This window comes from Neopelma chrysocephalum, unplaced genomic scaffold (genome assembly GCF_003984885.1).
Source record: "Neopelma chrysocephalum unplaced genomic scaffold, ASM398488v2 Primary Assembly neopelma1_61b, whole genome shotgun sequence".
Lineage (NCBI taxonomy): Eukaryota > Metazoa > Chordata > Aves > Passeriformes > Pipridae > Neopelma > Neopelma chrysocephalum.
Genome location: NW_020897717.1, coordinates 10,609,714 through 10,627,369, shown reverse-complemented (window position 1 = coordinate 10,627,369; position 17,656 = coordinate 10,609,714). Strand labels below are relative to the sequence as shown.

Genomic DNA, 17,656 nt, shown 5'->3' with positions numbered 1-17,656 from the left:
TCACATTATGCAGGCAGCAGAGTACAGTACATAACATTTTGTCTTGGCTTTCAGGAAACTCATCCAGCGTTCACAGAAATTGTTCCTTTTAAAAAAATGGAGGTACAGAGAGGGTTGATGGGTTTAACATCTCAGCTGCTGGATGAGTTCATCCCTGCTTGCACAGGAGGGTTTTTCTACCTGCCATCTCACTTTCTTGCAGTTCTGGGCAAGCATACACCACCTTTTCTCACCTGAGCTGCTGTTGGCCACAGCAGTTGTCACTAGGTTAAAGAAGACCAGAGTGCAGAAGAGAAAAAGACAAGTTTCACAGATATTTTTAGTGAATCCTGTGCATTTCCCATACATTAAAGGAATTTCATGTGTAGTCTAACTAAATAAATTCCCAGGCCAATTATCTGGCTGTTAGCATTTCTGTAATTATAGCATTATTAGTATATACCCAAACCCCATTGTACTGTATTTTGTGGACAGGTATTTAGAAAAGAGTGTCCTCTACTTGTCTTCAAGGGTGAAGGAAAATGGTCAAAACAGGCACTAACGAGATACCTATGCTGAACCTTCCTAGGTGTTCAACCACCAACTTGTATTCCTTCATCCTGTCAGGACCTCAGTTCTGTAGCAGAGAACTCTTCCACACCAGGTCTTTAAGCTAGCGGACGTTAATTTCAAAGTGAATGGCACACATTAAACAATAAGTGAAGTCTTTTTTTTTTCCCCCACCTGGTATACATGTCCCTCTGTTTTTCAGGCAAATATTAGAGGGGAAAAGATTCTATTGTTGGATCCCAAAATACAATATCTGCAGAAAGGAGCTTAATGGGTCAATGCAGTAAACCTTAGGCAACAGAGGCTGAGAGAAATCCTGTGACCTAAAGGACTGGACCTTCCTCACAAGACCTGTTATAGTTCAAACATATGGATTAACCTGGCTCCTGCAGGAAATTAAGAAAGGATTTTGAGATGATTGTATCAGACCATGTCCAAACCCTTTAATCCTCTTCCCCCCATGTAATCTTGGTTGAGGGAAATATTAACCCATTGGGTAACTTCAGTAAAAACTTGTGTAATTCCCTAATTAACATAGCTCGTCCTCCTTATTAACATGTCCAACCTCCAAGGCCCTTAAATTGTGTTCGCGCATTCAATAAAGTATTCCAGTTTCTACCCATATCTGGAATCACTTAGTTTTTGACTCTCCACTTTCTACTTTGTGAAATTTCTACTTTCTGGAGTAATGTTTCAATTACATAGAGAATTGTATTTTTGTAGCCATGGTGGTCAGAAATGTTTTGGGAACAATGCTATCCTGATGGAAACTGGATTATTCAGTCCTGTAATAAGCAATGTTTGTGAGTTCATTCTGGTGAGCAATTATTGTTTGGTTTCACCCACATAATTTCCATGAGCACATCTGATGCCTTGGATGAAACAAACCACATTCTCCAATGGGAATGCAGAGAGCTCATGAAGTTTGATTATTTGCAGAGGAACATCTATGGTGAGAACAGCTGTGGGAATATATTTTGTGGAGATGTGACAGATGGTAGATGCAGAAATGGCCCTTTTGGTCTATCATGGTCTGATTCAACAAAATAGAAACAGCCTAAAAATCATATTAAAAAAATCATGTCTACAAAACCAGAACCAGATATACTAACAGTCAACACACTTATTTTGGTTTATCTTTTTTTTTTATCCCATAAATATGAATACTCCTATGTTAGGTATCTCCTCAGACCTATTATTGAATATTGTTCATCAGATACCTCTTTGCATAGAGCTACACATGTGTATGCCTCGATACTGTAGACAAGTTATCGGCCTGATTATCTCAGTCCCTAATGTTCTACTTTATTATTAAATTCCAAAGATTAAAAAAAAAAAGATACTGACATTTTTCTTTCAAAATCAGCTGTTCTATTTAGTGGTTCTGTCTACCTCAGAGAGCCATCCAACTCTTCTTTCAACCTGATGAGAGTGAATAAGATCCACCTGCATTAACCACAAGAAACTACTTAGGTTTACATAAAGCTCTACCAGTTGAGCTTAAGGTGATTCAGGAGAACAGTGTGTATTCTCTGCCTGCACTATACAGCCAATGACTTTGCTGCAGCCAGAAATAGCAATCATCAAGAACTATACTAGAAGCATAATGAAACCCAAGCCACAGGCAGTTGGAAGACTGCCTTAACTTTCTCCCACAGGTAAGAGACAACGACTGTTTCAGAAACGCATTGGACTTTTTTAGCGTATAAAAAAGTGCTAAAGAAAATATAGAAAAGGACTTTTAATTTTGACTTGGAACTGACTAAAGAATGATTATAGTAACTACATGGTCAAGTACCATCAAAAACTGTTTCTTTCTGAACTTTCTAATGTCAATAACTGGAGTGATATTTTTGTGAAATATTGAAGTTCCGCTTTGGCTGTTCAACACTAGTATTACAACTGCATCCATCCCTTATGAAGGAAAGTATTCCACAGCTTCTTCAGTCCTTTTTATCCATAACTGCAAAGCATTTTCCTCAGCATCAACACAACTTCTTGCAAGGGTATTCTGCTTGAATTGGCTTTGTCTGGGGACTCGTCCTCAAGACAGCTATCAAATTCATACACTCATTATTAATAACATGCTTTGGTATATTTTCCTAACAATATCCAAGCACTGGGATTATCTTAAAAAAAAGGTAAAGTTTTCAGGAATGTTAATCACAAAGATGTAGGCTGAACAGACTCCAGATTAAATATCACTACCAATAAAGTTAAATCACAGATATAGTTGCCACTGTAACCTGAAGGATCGATTACATCTTGTCTCCAAAAATTAAGATTTCTTAATGTAAAGCATCATAACATACATTCTGGGAATCTCTATGGGTAATTAACTCCAAGAAATGCCACTGCTATAACTGATCTCTCTTTAATAAATTTCTCTTATTATGAAGTATAAGTTACTTGCTCTAGTTTTATTTTCACAAATTCAACAGCGCTTGCCATCACTCCCTTGCTGCATTCAGCCCCCACTGGAGGCATTTTTGTCTTCCCTCAACAGTCCATTCAGTACGGTGAGGCAAGGGAGAGCACTGTGGGAGAGCAGGGCCAGGCACAGGGGCTCTCAGAAGAGACACTAACAGTGTCCCCATGCCCACAGCAAGCACCACAGGCTGTGCTGCTCCTCATGGGAGTGTATTTAGGCAGCATATCTCTTGTAATCAACACCCCACCAGCATCACATTGGGACCTGGTACTTAATATGCAATAACAAAACAGCAGTCCCTAAATTACTTTGGTAGGCCCAGCTAAGAGGGATGATATAAACAATATAAATATAACCACAGCAAGACAAGAGTGTAGATGTTATCTTTACGTGTGTGTGTGTGTGTTGAATCTGAAGTTAGGCAGTCATCACATGTCCAAACTACACAAAACTACGAGGTTCGACATCTCCAAAAAGTGTCAAAACCATCAGCAGATTAGTTTCCCTGGGACTCTCAGAACAAGATGTTCTTTCTTATTCATTATTGCACATAATACTACAACAGACTTGTAAAAGATTGATCGATAGAGAAACTCAGCATTGCAGACTGTTGCTATGGTAGGTTTAAGAATATCGCCCAGAAGACTTAAACTCATAGAAGGGAAGAGATCATATTGCATTCAAAAGCAGGTCAAGCATTTCTACCTTCTCCTTACAGCAATACAACTCTTTATACATCTCTGAGACTCAGGGATATTATAGATGGACTGTACTCCCACCTTTTAAGGTTTGTTTGGGATTTTTCTGTCCTGTTGCTAGTCAAATTTGACCGAAGACATATGATTGTATTTACAAAGATTTTATACTTTTCTGAATTTCACAAAAATTATTAGAAACAATCACCTTTTTGATTGTGGCTATTCCTTCTCAAATAAACTTTTCTGCACATCTTGGATGTACTGGAAAAAAACCCATCCTAATGCTAGACGGACTTCTCTTTGGATATTTCTCCTGCCATTTTTGTAGCTCTCTGCATTCTTTCTGAAGTTTAGACTACAAATCTAGGGACTGTTTTCCAGTAATACACCGTTTAGTAACATCTGCAGCAGTAGCACCACTTTCCTACAGAAAGTTAATGATCCCCTGCTTGCACATCTTAAAATTGTCACCCCTATTAATCACTGCCTTGTAAAATGACTTTGCATGCAATTGCTTTCACAGTATGTCTGTCGCCCACAAATATTTCTAATTCAGTGCTTTCTAGGAACAAAATTCCATCACATCAGTTTGACCAACCCATTGAACTGATGGATGCAAAATTCTAAAATAAAACAACTGCAACTGGCTTTTGGGGGCTATGGGGGTTGGGGAGGGAAAGGGTGTTTGTATGGAGTTTGTTTTTGGGGAAGGAGGCATAAGAAAAGGAAAAGCCCAAATAGTTGTTTTCTTCAACAGAAGCTGATCCATCTCACTTAAAACAATGCAGAATGTATCAGCAATTGACTCACACTTTTGTAAAAAACCTCTGATCACCAGGCTCAAGAGTTATTCTTATGACCTTCATTTCTAAGTAAACAGATTTTGTTTCTTGAAACAGTGAGAGCCAAGTAAAGAGTTCATCATGACTGAACAACTTCTTCCTCTTCCTTGGTCACACACCCTCACTGAACAGCCTCTGAGGCCTATCTGTTTGCCTGGTAGGCTTGCTCAACTCCATAAAACCTTTCAAAACTGTTTCTTGTTTGAGTCCACTCACTTTTTCATCTTTTCATGTATACGGTCTACACTTAGAGTTCCTCCCTGGGGAATTTGAGAAACAGGCTCAACCTCTCTTTAAACTGGCACCCTTATGCTGGGTGAGCACCTTTAATCTGAAGCTAGTAAAATGAAAAGACAACAAATAATATAGGGAATGCAATAATCTCCATGGCATCATCATGTCAAACCTAATTCTGTTTTGACAGGCATGAGTGACAGCTCTGTCACTGGTGCCAAGAAGATGAAACTGAATAATGATTCAGATGAGTCAAATTTTTTTACATTGTTTATAAATATCAAAGATAACAACTGCCTCTTGAATTTCCACAAGAAGTGACTGTGCTATTTCTTATGAAATTTTAAGCTTGGTCTTTAAAGCTGGAACCATATTGTTCAATTCAAAAGACAGACACCTAGCATGAAAAACCACTTGTTCAAACTGAGCTGATGTCTAACATAAGTCAGTCACCCGGACTTCTGATATACAGTGAAGAGAACAGGTTCATCTAAGATGCAATTTGTCTCATATGGTAGATGCCTTAAAAAATTCAGATGAATCATCTTAGAAACACTCATTTTCTTCCATTTACTGTAAAGGATATGTAGATGACTAGGTCAGATATTGATATCTACACTAGAGATGAATTCTATCTTCACTGACTTGGGAGGAGTCTGGACTAGAGCTTAACAAAGAGAATATCATGAGGTCAAGGGATTTAGGCACTTAATTTTAAAAAGAGAAATCTAAAATTTATAGCCCAAAATTCAGAAGCTGCTGCATACTGAAGTAAGAGAAAAAATATGATAAGGAAAAAAATCGTGCTGAAAATTTACTTTTCAAAGAGACTAAAATCAGAAGACTTTAAAAGTGCTCTGAGTAATCAGAGTATAGAGAATAATGAATAGGAGGGAGTTTAAGGCAAGCTAGTACAGCTGAAGCTGAACTTCAGAGACAGATCACCTACTTAAGATTACAGCACACAGCATGTTCCAGTGACTTTCTGACATTTCATCTATCTTTCTGTATGAACTGCTTCCAGCAGCAGATCTATCCTTCAAAACTCCCACTTCTGTCTCTACTTGTCTTTCACTTCCCTCCCCATTTGATGCATACAAAACTCTCAAGAGTATTTCAGGACACAAAAGTCACCTGAGCAACTGACTGACATACTGGTTGTCTGGATTTTATTATCAAAATACAGCATTGTTGTGCATTAGTGCATATCTGATCATATTTGTCTCAGATCCACTTGCATATGGCAAGCTTTCCTGCTAGTATCCTGAAAAAAGATAGATATTCTACTTTGTTGAGACAGTGAAATGCATTATTACTGCAAAATCTTATGTATACTGCTTTTAAGAACAATGCAACTGCATTAAAAAATATGACTAGAACTATATATATTAGTTGATATTCATTATCAGCATACTCTCTCCCTGGAATAAGGGGGATTTCCTTTCATGCCCTAAATATGCTATGATATTTATTTATTAATCAGTACTTTTTACCCTAGACTATAGGAAAAGGCAAAAAAGAGATAATTATCATAAAATCATAGAATATGCTGAGTTGGAAGGGACGCATCAGGATCCTTGAGACCAACTCTTGGCCCTATGCAGGACACCCCAAGAATTAGACCATGTGTCTGAGAGCATTGTCCAAATGCTCCTTGAACTCAGGCTTGTTTCTAACTTTAAAAGCTACCTTTAGGTATAATGAGCTATTTCCCCAAGAACTGACATAATGTTTCCCTAAGAGAGTTTAAAAAACAAACATAGAACTAGGGTTTTTCACTGCACTCATTTCTATCAGAACTTCAGATAGGTTCCCCTGCAATAATCTGCACCCACAGAAACTGGAACAGTCAACTGTAAATTTAGATTTAATTGAAAAAACAGACAGTACAAGAAATTCAGAGTCTGCTCTGGCTTCTGCTGGTATATAGGAGACTCGATGACTGCATTTCAACTAAGCTCCCTCAGCTTCTTCACTCAAATTTTCCTAGGCAGATACCAAGGATGAGCTAAGAGTAGCAGTTTTTATCATAAAATGAAACCTGTAAAGTAAATATTTGTATAATACTTCTGTTCAAACAAATCTTATAACAAAATTTAATGTATGTACATCACTTTCTCCCTAAAAAGTATCATTAGAACACAGAAATTATCTTTTATTTTCTAACTAGCACACAACTTATGTCAAAATTCAGTTCTCAAATTGGTCTCTGCCATTTTAAAAACTGTAGCATTTTTAAAGTGCTAAACCATTTTATTTCTGTTACAAATTCTCAGGCATGCCTGAGAAATGGGTGAAGAAGTAGGGGGGGATGTTTCTGAATGTTAGAGATATGATTAATTGAACAAATGGTACCAATTATGTTATATCTGTCTTTAATCTAACCTAACACGCATGAGACTTGTATACAGCAAAATCCCAAATACCTGCCTCAGCCAAGAGAATTTGGATATATCTGAAGAATGAGGTTTTCCTTTTTGTAGACAAAATGAATATGCTTGTTTAGGCTATAAAGGTGAGAAAGAATGGAAAGATGAAACAGGGTATATATTCCAAGTGCCTGAGAAAAGAAAGCTCAGCACTGCACTGTGCTGCATATCCTGGCAAAGAGTTTTACTCGATAGAAATAGGAATGCATTTGATGTGTTAGAGGAATACATGAGTTTGTTCAATTCATGTTTCTCTAAATCTTTTCCAAAGTTAGTCTATGTTGAAATAGCTTCACAAGATATTACAAAATTCAAACATTCTTAGTATATTATCATCAATATAAGATTAAAACCTCAGTGTGCTATGTACAGCTGTATAGTCAAGATACTAAGATCTGTGGATAATATGCTGTTTGGATAACAGAAAAGAATATGAGAAAACTGAGATTAAAGACTACATTAATTCTAGGAAATAGTGAGAAGAACTAAAATGTATCAACGGTGTCTGAGACAATACAGCAAAAACAATTCTGAAAAAGATATTTCTGCATAGTCCCTAGTCACAGTGTCTCAGTCATACTGTATTTTTTTAAAACATCCCCAAAAAAGTAACCCAGGGAAACTAAAGACAATTTAGGAAATGCCTCAAGTTAAGAACAATTAGACACTAGGAGAGTGCACAGGGGAAGCACCACATGTGCTTGCCCCACTCTTCTTCCTGGTGCAGAGGGAAAAATGAGCTACACTAACCTAATTCTGAAGTTCGAAATAACAAAACAAAACCATTCAGGTTACTGGCATTGGAAGTGATCTGTTGGTTTCCCTGCAGCCAGTGTGAATCATGTAGGTTGGCTGTTAAAGACACCCCGTGCTTTTCCAGAAAACAAAATGGTGATCCTGCAAGCTGTTGAACTTGCAAATGAGAACACTTGTGTGCTGATCTCTACCTGTGAAGTACACTAGTAAAGCTCATTGTGTAAGGAAAGTCATAAATATCCTTTTAAATTTACAGCATGGGGCAAAACGAAACCGATCAAATAAATATTGCCCTCTGCTTCAGCGCTAAGTGCTTATGAATTGTCTGGTATGTAACCACACTTACAACAGACCTGCCACTATGCTGCCTCTAACTAGAAAGAGCCAAGAGCACAACGAGGGCAATGAAAAAGGGCTGCCCACCACACAAAGTGCGCAGATCACATCCTGCTGCCTGCTGCCAGCATCGCCACTGCCCCCTGCTCAGAAGATGGCAGGCACCCTGAGGGTCTGTAATGAGCGAAGGTATATAGGGGTAAGCTACCCTTTACAGCAAGGTCTTTGGGAACTCAAGGATTGTCAGGAACACATATAGGCATTGATGTCATGCCCTACAGCTAGGAAAACAATTTAAAACAATATAAGTAGTAGGCCACCGCACAGTAGCCAACATATTCATTCCATCAAAAACAAATTAGAGTTTTTATATTTGAGTAGCATAAATGAACTGATGCGTGCAAAGAAACTCAAGTTAAATTAGAGAGAAATAATGCGTTGCTGAAGACAAAATTTATTTCTCTAACTTATAGTAAAATCTGAATTGTGCGCTCTACAATGAAAGGAATTTTATTTACCCTCTAACATTTTCAAAAACAGGACACTTTCTTAAATGACAAAATTTAAAGTAAAATATTACAGCATCAGTGGAATAATAAATACACATTTACAAGTAAAAATATGTTTGAATTAAAAACAGTGTACCTGACTACAAATAATTAAGGATACTGCTGAAGATACCATGATAAAATATAGCCAGGCATATTTAAATAATTCATTTCAATACCTTGCATGAGATGAAACATTTATTTTCTTATTGCTATAAAATGATCAAAGGTATCTCAAATATAACTATTTAGGGATTTATTACTTTTCTTTACATACCTGCATCCCCTATAGAAACAAAGCAGAACAATTTTTCTCTCAAAAATTAAGGTCTACGTTCTACTGCCTAGATAGGAGTTTTTGAGATTTTTTTTCCCATAAGTCGGGTGCAACTGTGCATATACGCTTAATTTATTGTTAAATTTAATCTAATTTTATATGCTGCCATTTCAAAATAAATCACAGTATGTTTGAAGTCTGCTACAAAGTTTGATGCAGTTTGAGATGCAGCATATACTTTACCCATAAACAGCTTTGACCTATGCACTCTAAGAGCAAATCGAAGTTTTTTCAAAGGAGTATTTTTGCCCCTTTCAAAATGTTCTTACCTCTTCTTTTGTCTTTTTGGATATGACTCTTAGCCAGTCTCCAATCATGCTGAGGACAGCTGCAAAGTAAGCAAGTCCAACAAGGATCCAGAACCACACCACTGGCTTATAAAAATCTAAGTATTCAATATCTGATCCCCCTGAAAAACAATACAGTTAAAATTAAATCAAATGTAATAGTTATAGGTGCAAAGACAGTTTAAAATTAATTTTCCTAGAAAGGTTGCATTTCTTAAAACTTCTGTTTTCTTACCCAGGCAAAAATTCCTAGCAAAATAACTATATAAAAATTCATCCACTCTTGAAAGCAAAGTTTGAAGTATACAAATTTTAGACAATGATTGCTAATCATTCATAATATTAATAAATGAACTCAAACTGATTCCATTTCTGATATCATCCCTTAAGATAGAGATCATTGAGGACAGCTTGAGAGAAAGGACTTCCCACTTGCTCCAAATAACCATGCTGTACCGGATTTTAAATATTACTCTGGCTGTAATGTGTTCATACCCTGAGAAAGCTGGTTTGCAAGGACTTTAAAACATCTCAAACTTTTAGCCTTAGTAAAGAAAGACTAACACTTGCATTAGCAAGTGTCCCTGTTGGGTAGGCAAACATTATCATCTCCATTTTGAAGAGGGAAACCAGGGTACAGGGACTTGAGCTGAACTGATCATACTCAAAAAAATGTGGAGAAAATAGATGTCAGCTGACGGCAGCTTTTTTGAATCCCACTGCCATAATTACCAGTCACTTTTGTTCAGCATTAAAGAAAAAAAAGGATAAACTTCTTGTCTGTAATGGGGCTTTCAGGTATCATACAGCTATAGAGAACAGATGCCTCATCTCCACACAAAAAAGTTATGTTCTTCCAGAGCTCTTGACAATATGAAACAACTCACATTTCACATCTTGCAGTATAATAAAACAGAAGTGTTAAACTTTCAGTGCATCTCTGTTACAACAAATAAAATCAGACTTCTGGTGTGTGTTGCTGCAAATAGTGGTTTAAGTGCATATCTGCCCACAATTGAAGAGACTCTACAGTAAAACCTTTTCTGACACATAGAAGTAGCCTGTATGGGTACATAACACGCTGCTTTATGTATCTGCATCCTATATTGAAACAGTCAAAGGAAAATTGGCCCCAAAATATCATGCACCTTGTTACATTAACAAGATTAACTCTCATGGAGAGTAATGCTTTTACCTGGTTTTATTATCACTGAGATTACCTGCAAATAACAAAGAATTTTACAGGCAGTTGTCTTTGTATGGAAGCCCTCACAGACAGAAATTTTGTTATTTTCATGTCAATTAGACCTTTTCACCAATAAAATACATCGAGCTGCAATGGTTTACTCAACCATCCAAGAGATGAATCCACATTGTGAAAATGGATATACTTTGACACCTTTGTAATCCCAGGCAAAGGTAGAAGACAGGGGACTTTATTTGGAACAGAAGACAGCCAAACACCAGTGGGATGAGTTTATCACAGTGCAAGACAAACAAAATATCAGAAATTAAGTAATTTGTTAACAACATCCATCTCATGTCAACCTACTAAAACAGGATCTTAGGGATGATTCACCAAAAATTTGTTGTATTTCAGAAAATCATTGATTACCACCATGTCTTTGCTCTATCAGGGGCTAGTGTTTGGTGGTTCATCTTCTTCACCTGTTCACACAATGCACAAGCAAGTATCATAGAAAGCATCCACTTGGTTTCTAATTTTTGGCATTAAATCATACTGCCAAATTGGCATTCAGTTTATAAACTGAAACTGGAACCTAACTGCCAGTCTGCAGGAAGAATTTCCTTCACAGTTTATACTTAATTTATTTGGAGCAAAGTTAATTACTGGGGCAGGAGTTAGGACATATTCATATTCGATCAAGTTTTCTGTACTGTCTGGCCAGGAGATGGCTCCATCTAGCTGTGCCCAAAGGAGTTTAGCTTTCCTAAATTTAAAGGGACAAAAAGTATCCAAAGAAACAATCTAGGATAAGACTTAGCAGCTAAACCCTTTTAAATGCTGAACTTCTGAATTTCAAGGACTCCTCAGGCGAATTTGCAATTTAATCGAATCTCAGGGAGATAGAGAGAGACATATCTAAGGATGTTTGTCCTGAGATAAATACTGTGATGTTCAAACTGCCCTAATGCAGCTACCTGGGAATGCCATTAAATAGGATTTTACTGGTAGGAAAACATGATAAAAAGTCAACTGAATTCCAAGTAAATGAATTCATTACCTACTGAATTACAATTCATTTAAATTGGTATGAATGTATTTAGGTATGAGTAGGCATAGCTAAATGTACTTGTTCTGAAGTATATGCAATAATCCAATGAGTTTATGCATAACATTATAAAAAGCATACCAATATGATTCGGTATCATCTTTCTTTTGCAAAGCAAATTGGTTTATGTAGCCCTTTAGGAAGCAAAATGCTGAGAAGGCAGAAGTTGAATTCTGTTGTTTGTTTGGCAAAACCAATTTTGTGGGCTGCGGGACAAAATTTTTTTCCCAGCTTTGTTTAACCTCTACCCAAAATAGGTTACAACCACAATAAAGAAGAGATCTCACAACTGGAGCATGCTTACTCTTTAACTAGCAATTTCACTGCCATAATCTGCTACCAAGAGTGGCCACACTTCATTGCCAAGATGTTTTGTGGTAAAGATTTGATCCAAAGTAGCTTGAAACCTATGAGAAATCAAAGAGTTTTCCCATCCATCTTCATCACAGGCTACTATATTGCTGCTGCCACCATCCTTACGTTTGCAAAACAGCTTCCGAATTATTCGGGATTTTCAACACTTTGGAAAGCGTAGGTTGTTCTATGGCCCAGACACATACTCCTTACTGAGGTGATGAACTCTATTTTAGTGAAGAATGGCATTAGAGAATATTTCAGTGGTGCTTTAGGACAGATTCTGCTTCTCAGGTAAGAGAGAGCAGGTTTATGAATATATATATTTTTACTTATTTATATACATAAAACAAATACCTTTTAAGTAAATAATTTTCTTTACTGTTGGCACTCTTTTCCCCATTCTTTCTACAGCTAACTGACTCAAAATAGAAACATGTAATTATTTTTGTAAAGTTGTCTGGCTTTGTTTGCATTTTTGCTTCAAAACTAGAAGGAGAGAATAGAAAGTGCTGTTGATGTTGAGTATCTTAATTCCATATCGGCACAAATTTCTGAGTTATTCAGAAGTTGGCCTTTCAAATCAGGAAATGTCTATGATTTTTCGTAAGTAGTAAAAATTAGTCTGGGTATAAAAATATGATTTAATCCAGTTTTAATTGCAGAATAATGAGTAGCTGTCCATCACGTCTGTTGTGAAATATCTGGCAAACACATTTAATCTACAAATGTCACCTGTCCCACTTCAAAGAAATATGGAGGTTCAGCCCTGCAGCTTGAAAGGAGTTACCTCTGAGGATTGCAGAAAGAGAGATAGAGAAAGGCTAGCTTCTGAGGAGACGCGGAGATGCAGAAGGCTTGGGACAAGATAATATTGCACTGTCTGTGAGGGAGAATGTAAGTAGGCCATACGAGTCACTTGATGCTACTCAATGGAAAATGGAGAGCTACTTCAGAACACAAAGCATAGGTATAAAACACTCCTTACACACTGTCCTGCACAGACATCAAGCAAGACAGCACTCCTACTTAAGCTTAAAACAGGCTACATGGTTCACACCAGACAGCCCCTATTATGGACATGAGGTCCTGAGGGAGCAAAGAGCACTTCCAAATGCCTAAAAAAGACACAAAGCCTGTGGGAGAGCGCACAGCTCTCTTACGGGATGCTTGACACACCTCTTGCTCAGCATGACAGGAATTGATTTCTGTAGAGGCCTTTCTGCCAGTTTGTGGTATCACATGGTGAGAGCAGATCAACTGGGCTGCTATTGACCACCAGGTGAAGTGTTCCAGTTTGGTGACATTAAATGAGACTAAAATATCTCAGTACTCTACAACCCGGGTCTCAGTCCAACCAATACAGTGCAGACCCAGGTGTCTGTATTACAATGGCCATACATCAGATTCAATCACAGACTGAAACAGTAAAAAAGCAGCAAGTTAAAAATCAGAACTCAAACTAGGAAAACAAAACAAACAAACAAAAAACCCCCCACAAAAACAACAAAAGAGCTGGAACACATTTTTAAAGTAAGACCTGTAAAATTCTGTGATCTGTTTAACTGGAGCAATTGAGAAATAATCTTATGTCATTATTATACCCCACTGTGAAACAGACTATTGATGTGCTATTTATATTTCTGCCCTCTACTTAATTCAGTCAAGTTTTGGACATGTCACCTAATTTAGATTTGAAACCTGTTAGATTAACTCCGTTAGAAATATTTGATTAACTTTTCAAACTGCTCTGCAAGTTAAAGGATTTATCTGTATATTTGAACAATATAGTCATTTATACATACATTCATGTGCCTCAGTGCTAACTTTAGTACCCAATAATATCTTTCTTTGTAATAAAAAATGACACATTGACATGGAAAGATTTTTTTCTCTTTCACAAGATATTCATAATTTTGGTTGGATTTTCCTTTTTCATGTTCAAGTCAATGGCTTCTCTTGAAAACAAGAAAAGGGATGTTTGACTATGTCCTGATATTCATACAACAGTGCAGGCTATAATACAGTTTTTCTTTTTTTTCATGAAAAGCTACAATAAGTTTTCTTTAATTAAAAAAATTGTCTCCATAAAAAAAAGTTCAGCCACTCCAAAAATGAGAAAAATCAAATTATTTCATAAGACAGAGGAACATTTAGTTTATTTTTTTTTGAAATACAGTTCATATATTTTCTTAAAATGCACTACAAGGCCTCTTCTCCCTCCCTGCATGCACTATGAGTGATCAGTCTTTTGTGTTTGCCTTAAGGCATCTTGCTGATGGAAACCACGGCTGAAATTTCCACAGGCTCCAAATAACAACTTAGACTCTGACTACCAAAGGGGATGTTTTGGCATTCTAGTTTCTGGGAACACAGTACGTGATCTCATGTACAAATGAGAAGAAACTTTGAAAAAATTTTGGAGAACTACAAGAATTTCTAATATGACAATCTGCGCTACAGCCTTTAACACCATTATGTTCCTGAATCCCAAATTCTTCTGTTGGCTCCCTTTTGGTACAGCTTTTCAGAAACACACTCTCCTTTGCCTCCTAAAAGTTCTTCGGGGCTTCTCTTCAGCTGTTACCTGCTGTGGTGCCAGAAAGCAGTGAATTCCATGGTCATGAAAAATGACAGATATTGTAAGAAATATTTCTTTAAACCCCAATACCTATGTTAACACAACTGTGAGATTTATATGTAGGGCTTGCAAACTTATGTTTTTTCTCTCTGGGATGACAGTTCCCAGAAAAAAGGAGATTATTTGAAAGTTTTCAACTATATAGGAATTTTGGATTTTTGAGGGAACTTCATGAGCCAAAACTGACACATATTTATGAACTATCATGTGGACCTCCATTGTGCTAAAAGAATTGCCATTTTGATTTTTATTGCTAAGAGTGCACTCCACTATAATTGCAGATTAGAGTATCACTGCCCACCACCACACTTCAGATTTAACTAGAATTCTATGGAATCCAATGCGAGGATTTTTTCCAAATGCATTGCACCTAGGCACTAAAGTGGACTGAAGCGCAATTCTGTCTGCTACATGATGAACCAAGACCGCCATGCTCTAGAGGCACAATTTCAGATACAGGACCCATATTCTATCACGACAACCTCTCCAACATCCTTATAGAGCATTCCATGCCTTAATTCTACATGCTTCTCCCCTGTTTATAGACTCAGCTTTCCACAGCCTCAAGGAGAATGCTCTAGACAAAGCCTACCACAATAATATCTGTGGCCCGCAGTGTCCACACAGTAGTTATGACTTACCTAAAGGAAAAACTAAAACCCCAAAAATCATAAAGAAAACTTAATAATTTGTTAGAGTACAAAAGATTCTGCATACTTCCTCAAAATTAATAAGGAAGTCTAGCCCTTAGGACAAATTCTCTCAGCTCTATTGAGTACTTGCAATGTCAGTTTTTTTCAAATAGCTTAGTACTTATACACACAGTGACTGTAAGTTTCCACCATGCAAAGCACATTCAATTAATACCTTACCTGTTTTTCAGAATTTTTATTTAACCAGCCATGTTAAATAATGAGAAAACAAGTGGACCTTTCTGGAAAATCCTTCAAGCCACTGGCCATAAACTATATTAGTCTGCCCAAAGATGATAATATTGTCAACTTCATCTCTGACAAAATACAGTCCAGTGGCAACATTAATCTCCCAGTTAGGATGGAGTCAGCATCTAACCCTGTTCCTTTGAGCATTATCTCTGTGAGTACAAGTCCCATTCCCATATACTGAAACTTTCAGTCAATAACTTATTGCAGTTCAAATGCCAGTCTTATGCATGTTACTCAAAGAAAATAGAAAACATTCATGACACTTTGAAATAATGGATTTACTGTGGGATTTTAAAATAAATAAAAAAATGTAGCAAGTGAACCATAAAAGGCTATAAGCTATAGAACAATGTAATTCAAGGACATTCTGTAGAAAGTGTTTCCTGGTAAAATTAAAAAGCAGACGTGATGTAGGAACAAATTATGATATCAAGTGGTCTACAAATAGAAAAGTTATGGAAATATATAATGGGAGTAATGATGAATGTACTCAGTGTTCTCATTAGAGCCAAGTGGGCATTTCACATAATGCTTTACAGTAAATATAACTAGGTCTTCATAGGTCTATCATTTTTATTCCCTGACATACATGTACCCTTCAGGAATGAAAGTCTAAAACACCCAGACTCTTGGAAACACCATGAATTTTTTATTTGATGCTAGTTAGTATCTGATCAGAATCACAAAATCCTGAAGACAGAATTAAAATAAGAAAAAGAATATGCAAAAGAAAAGGGAAAAGGAGAAAGCAGTGACACAAATACAAAAAAAAATAAACATCACAAATAACTATGTAAAAGTTAAATAAATTTCATTTGGTATTTTACAGCTCAATTCTATAATTTACAAGAATCTTTGGCAACTTCTCATGCAACCTTCATTTTTAGAATGCTTTCATAGCTTAGTATCTTCAAAAATGACTAAATTTCCTCCCATTTTACCCAGATCATTTATGACTCTTGGGGGTGGTCCTGGATTCGATGATCCCTGTGGGTCTCTTACAACCCAGCGCATTCTGTGATTCTGTGCATATGTCAAACAGCTCAGATACTTCAGAGGTCCTTGTCGGGCTTCAACAACCTTCTGTCAGCAACAAGACCAGTCACATTACTGCCATAAGGCAAAACTTCATGCAAGTTTATAAGAGGAGTTACCCAGTTTGAGACCCTCAGCTTGGTACACTTGGACTCATGCAACAGCCCTGGGTACAGATGAGGCACAGGATGAGCCCACAGCACGTAGATGTCAATTATAAATGCTACACTCCAGGAGAGTAGCTATGGACAGCAGCCCAGCACTTCTGTCCTTCTCAGCCACCTCTGCCTTGCACAGAGTTCAGAGCTGGGAGAGGTGTTTCGTGCAAGAGAGTTGATGGTGCTGCACCAGCAGAAGCATCAAATCAGGCTGAAGAAAGCAAGTCTCAGACTCAAAGCACAAAGCTCTGAATTTCTAATCCTCACCTCTACACATCACTAACTTTGATCAACATGCTATCTCAACAGAGACAACATACACTTAAATCTGTTCTGGGAAGTGGACTAACACCTCTAACACCTTTTGAATAAAAAAGTTGACACAGAGAACCAGCCCAAGCTTTTTTTAGCTCAGTATGTCAAAGTTATTTGCAACCAATCCAGGTTAATACAACCATAAAAGTTGAACACCTTATCCATGAATTGTGCTAAACCTTCTCCTTACATTACAAAACACACATGGAACAAACACATACTGACAAAAAAAAAAAAACAAAAGCAGGATCCAACAGCATTACAGACATTTCAATGACAGAAACAGATTTCTGGAACATTTTGAAAAGTAAGGGAGGCACATAAAACCTAAATCATATAACTTTACAGGGTGAGATATTTTTAGCAACTCCAGCTGAAAAGATATTCATCTTAAAATACAGTATTTATTCTTGCACTTCATTATCTGTAAGAACAAAATAAAAAAAACTATCTAAAAATTAAAGAAGA

The 17,656-nt window shown here is 36.9% G+C and overlaps 1 protein-coding gene across 4 annotated transcripts in view; it reads right to left on the bottom strand.

Moving 5' to 3' along the window:
* Positions 1-17,656, bottom strand: part of KCNK2 (potassium two pore domain channel subfamily K member 2) — a 108,260-nt gene that overhangs the window by 7,561 nt on the left and 83,043 nt on the right. For all 4 annotated transcript variants that reach the window (XM_027681940.1, XM_027681942.1, XM_027681943.1 and 1 more), the window contains one exon: positions 9,430-9,569. In XM_027681940.1, the coding sequence (XP_027537741.1) occupies positions 9,430-9,569 (140 nt within the window). The remainder of the gene's footprint in view (positions 1-9,429; positions 9,570-17,656) is intronic.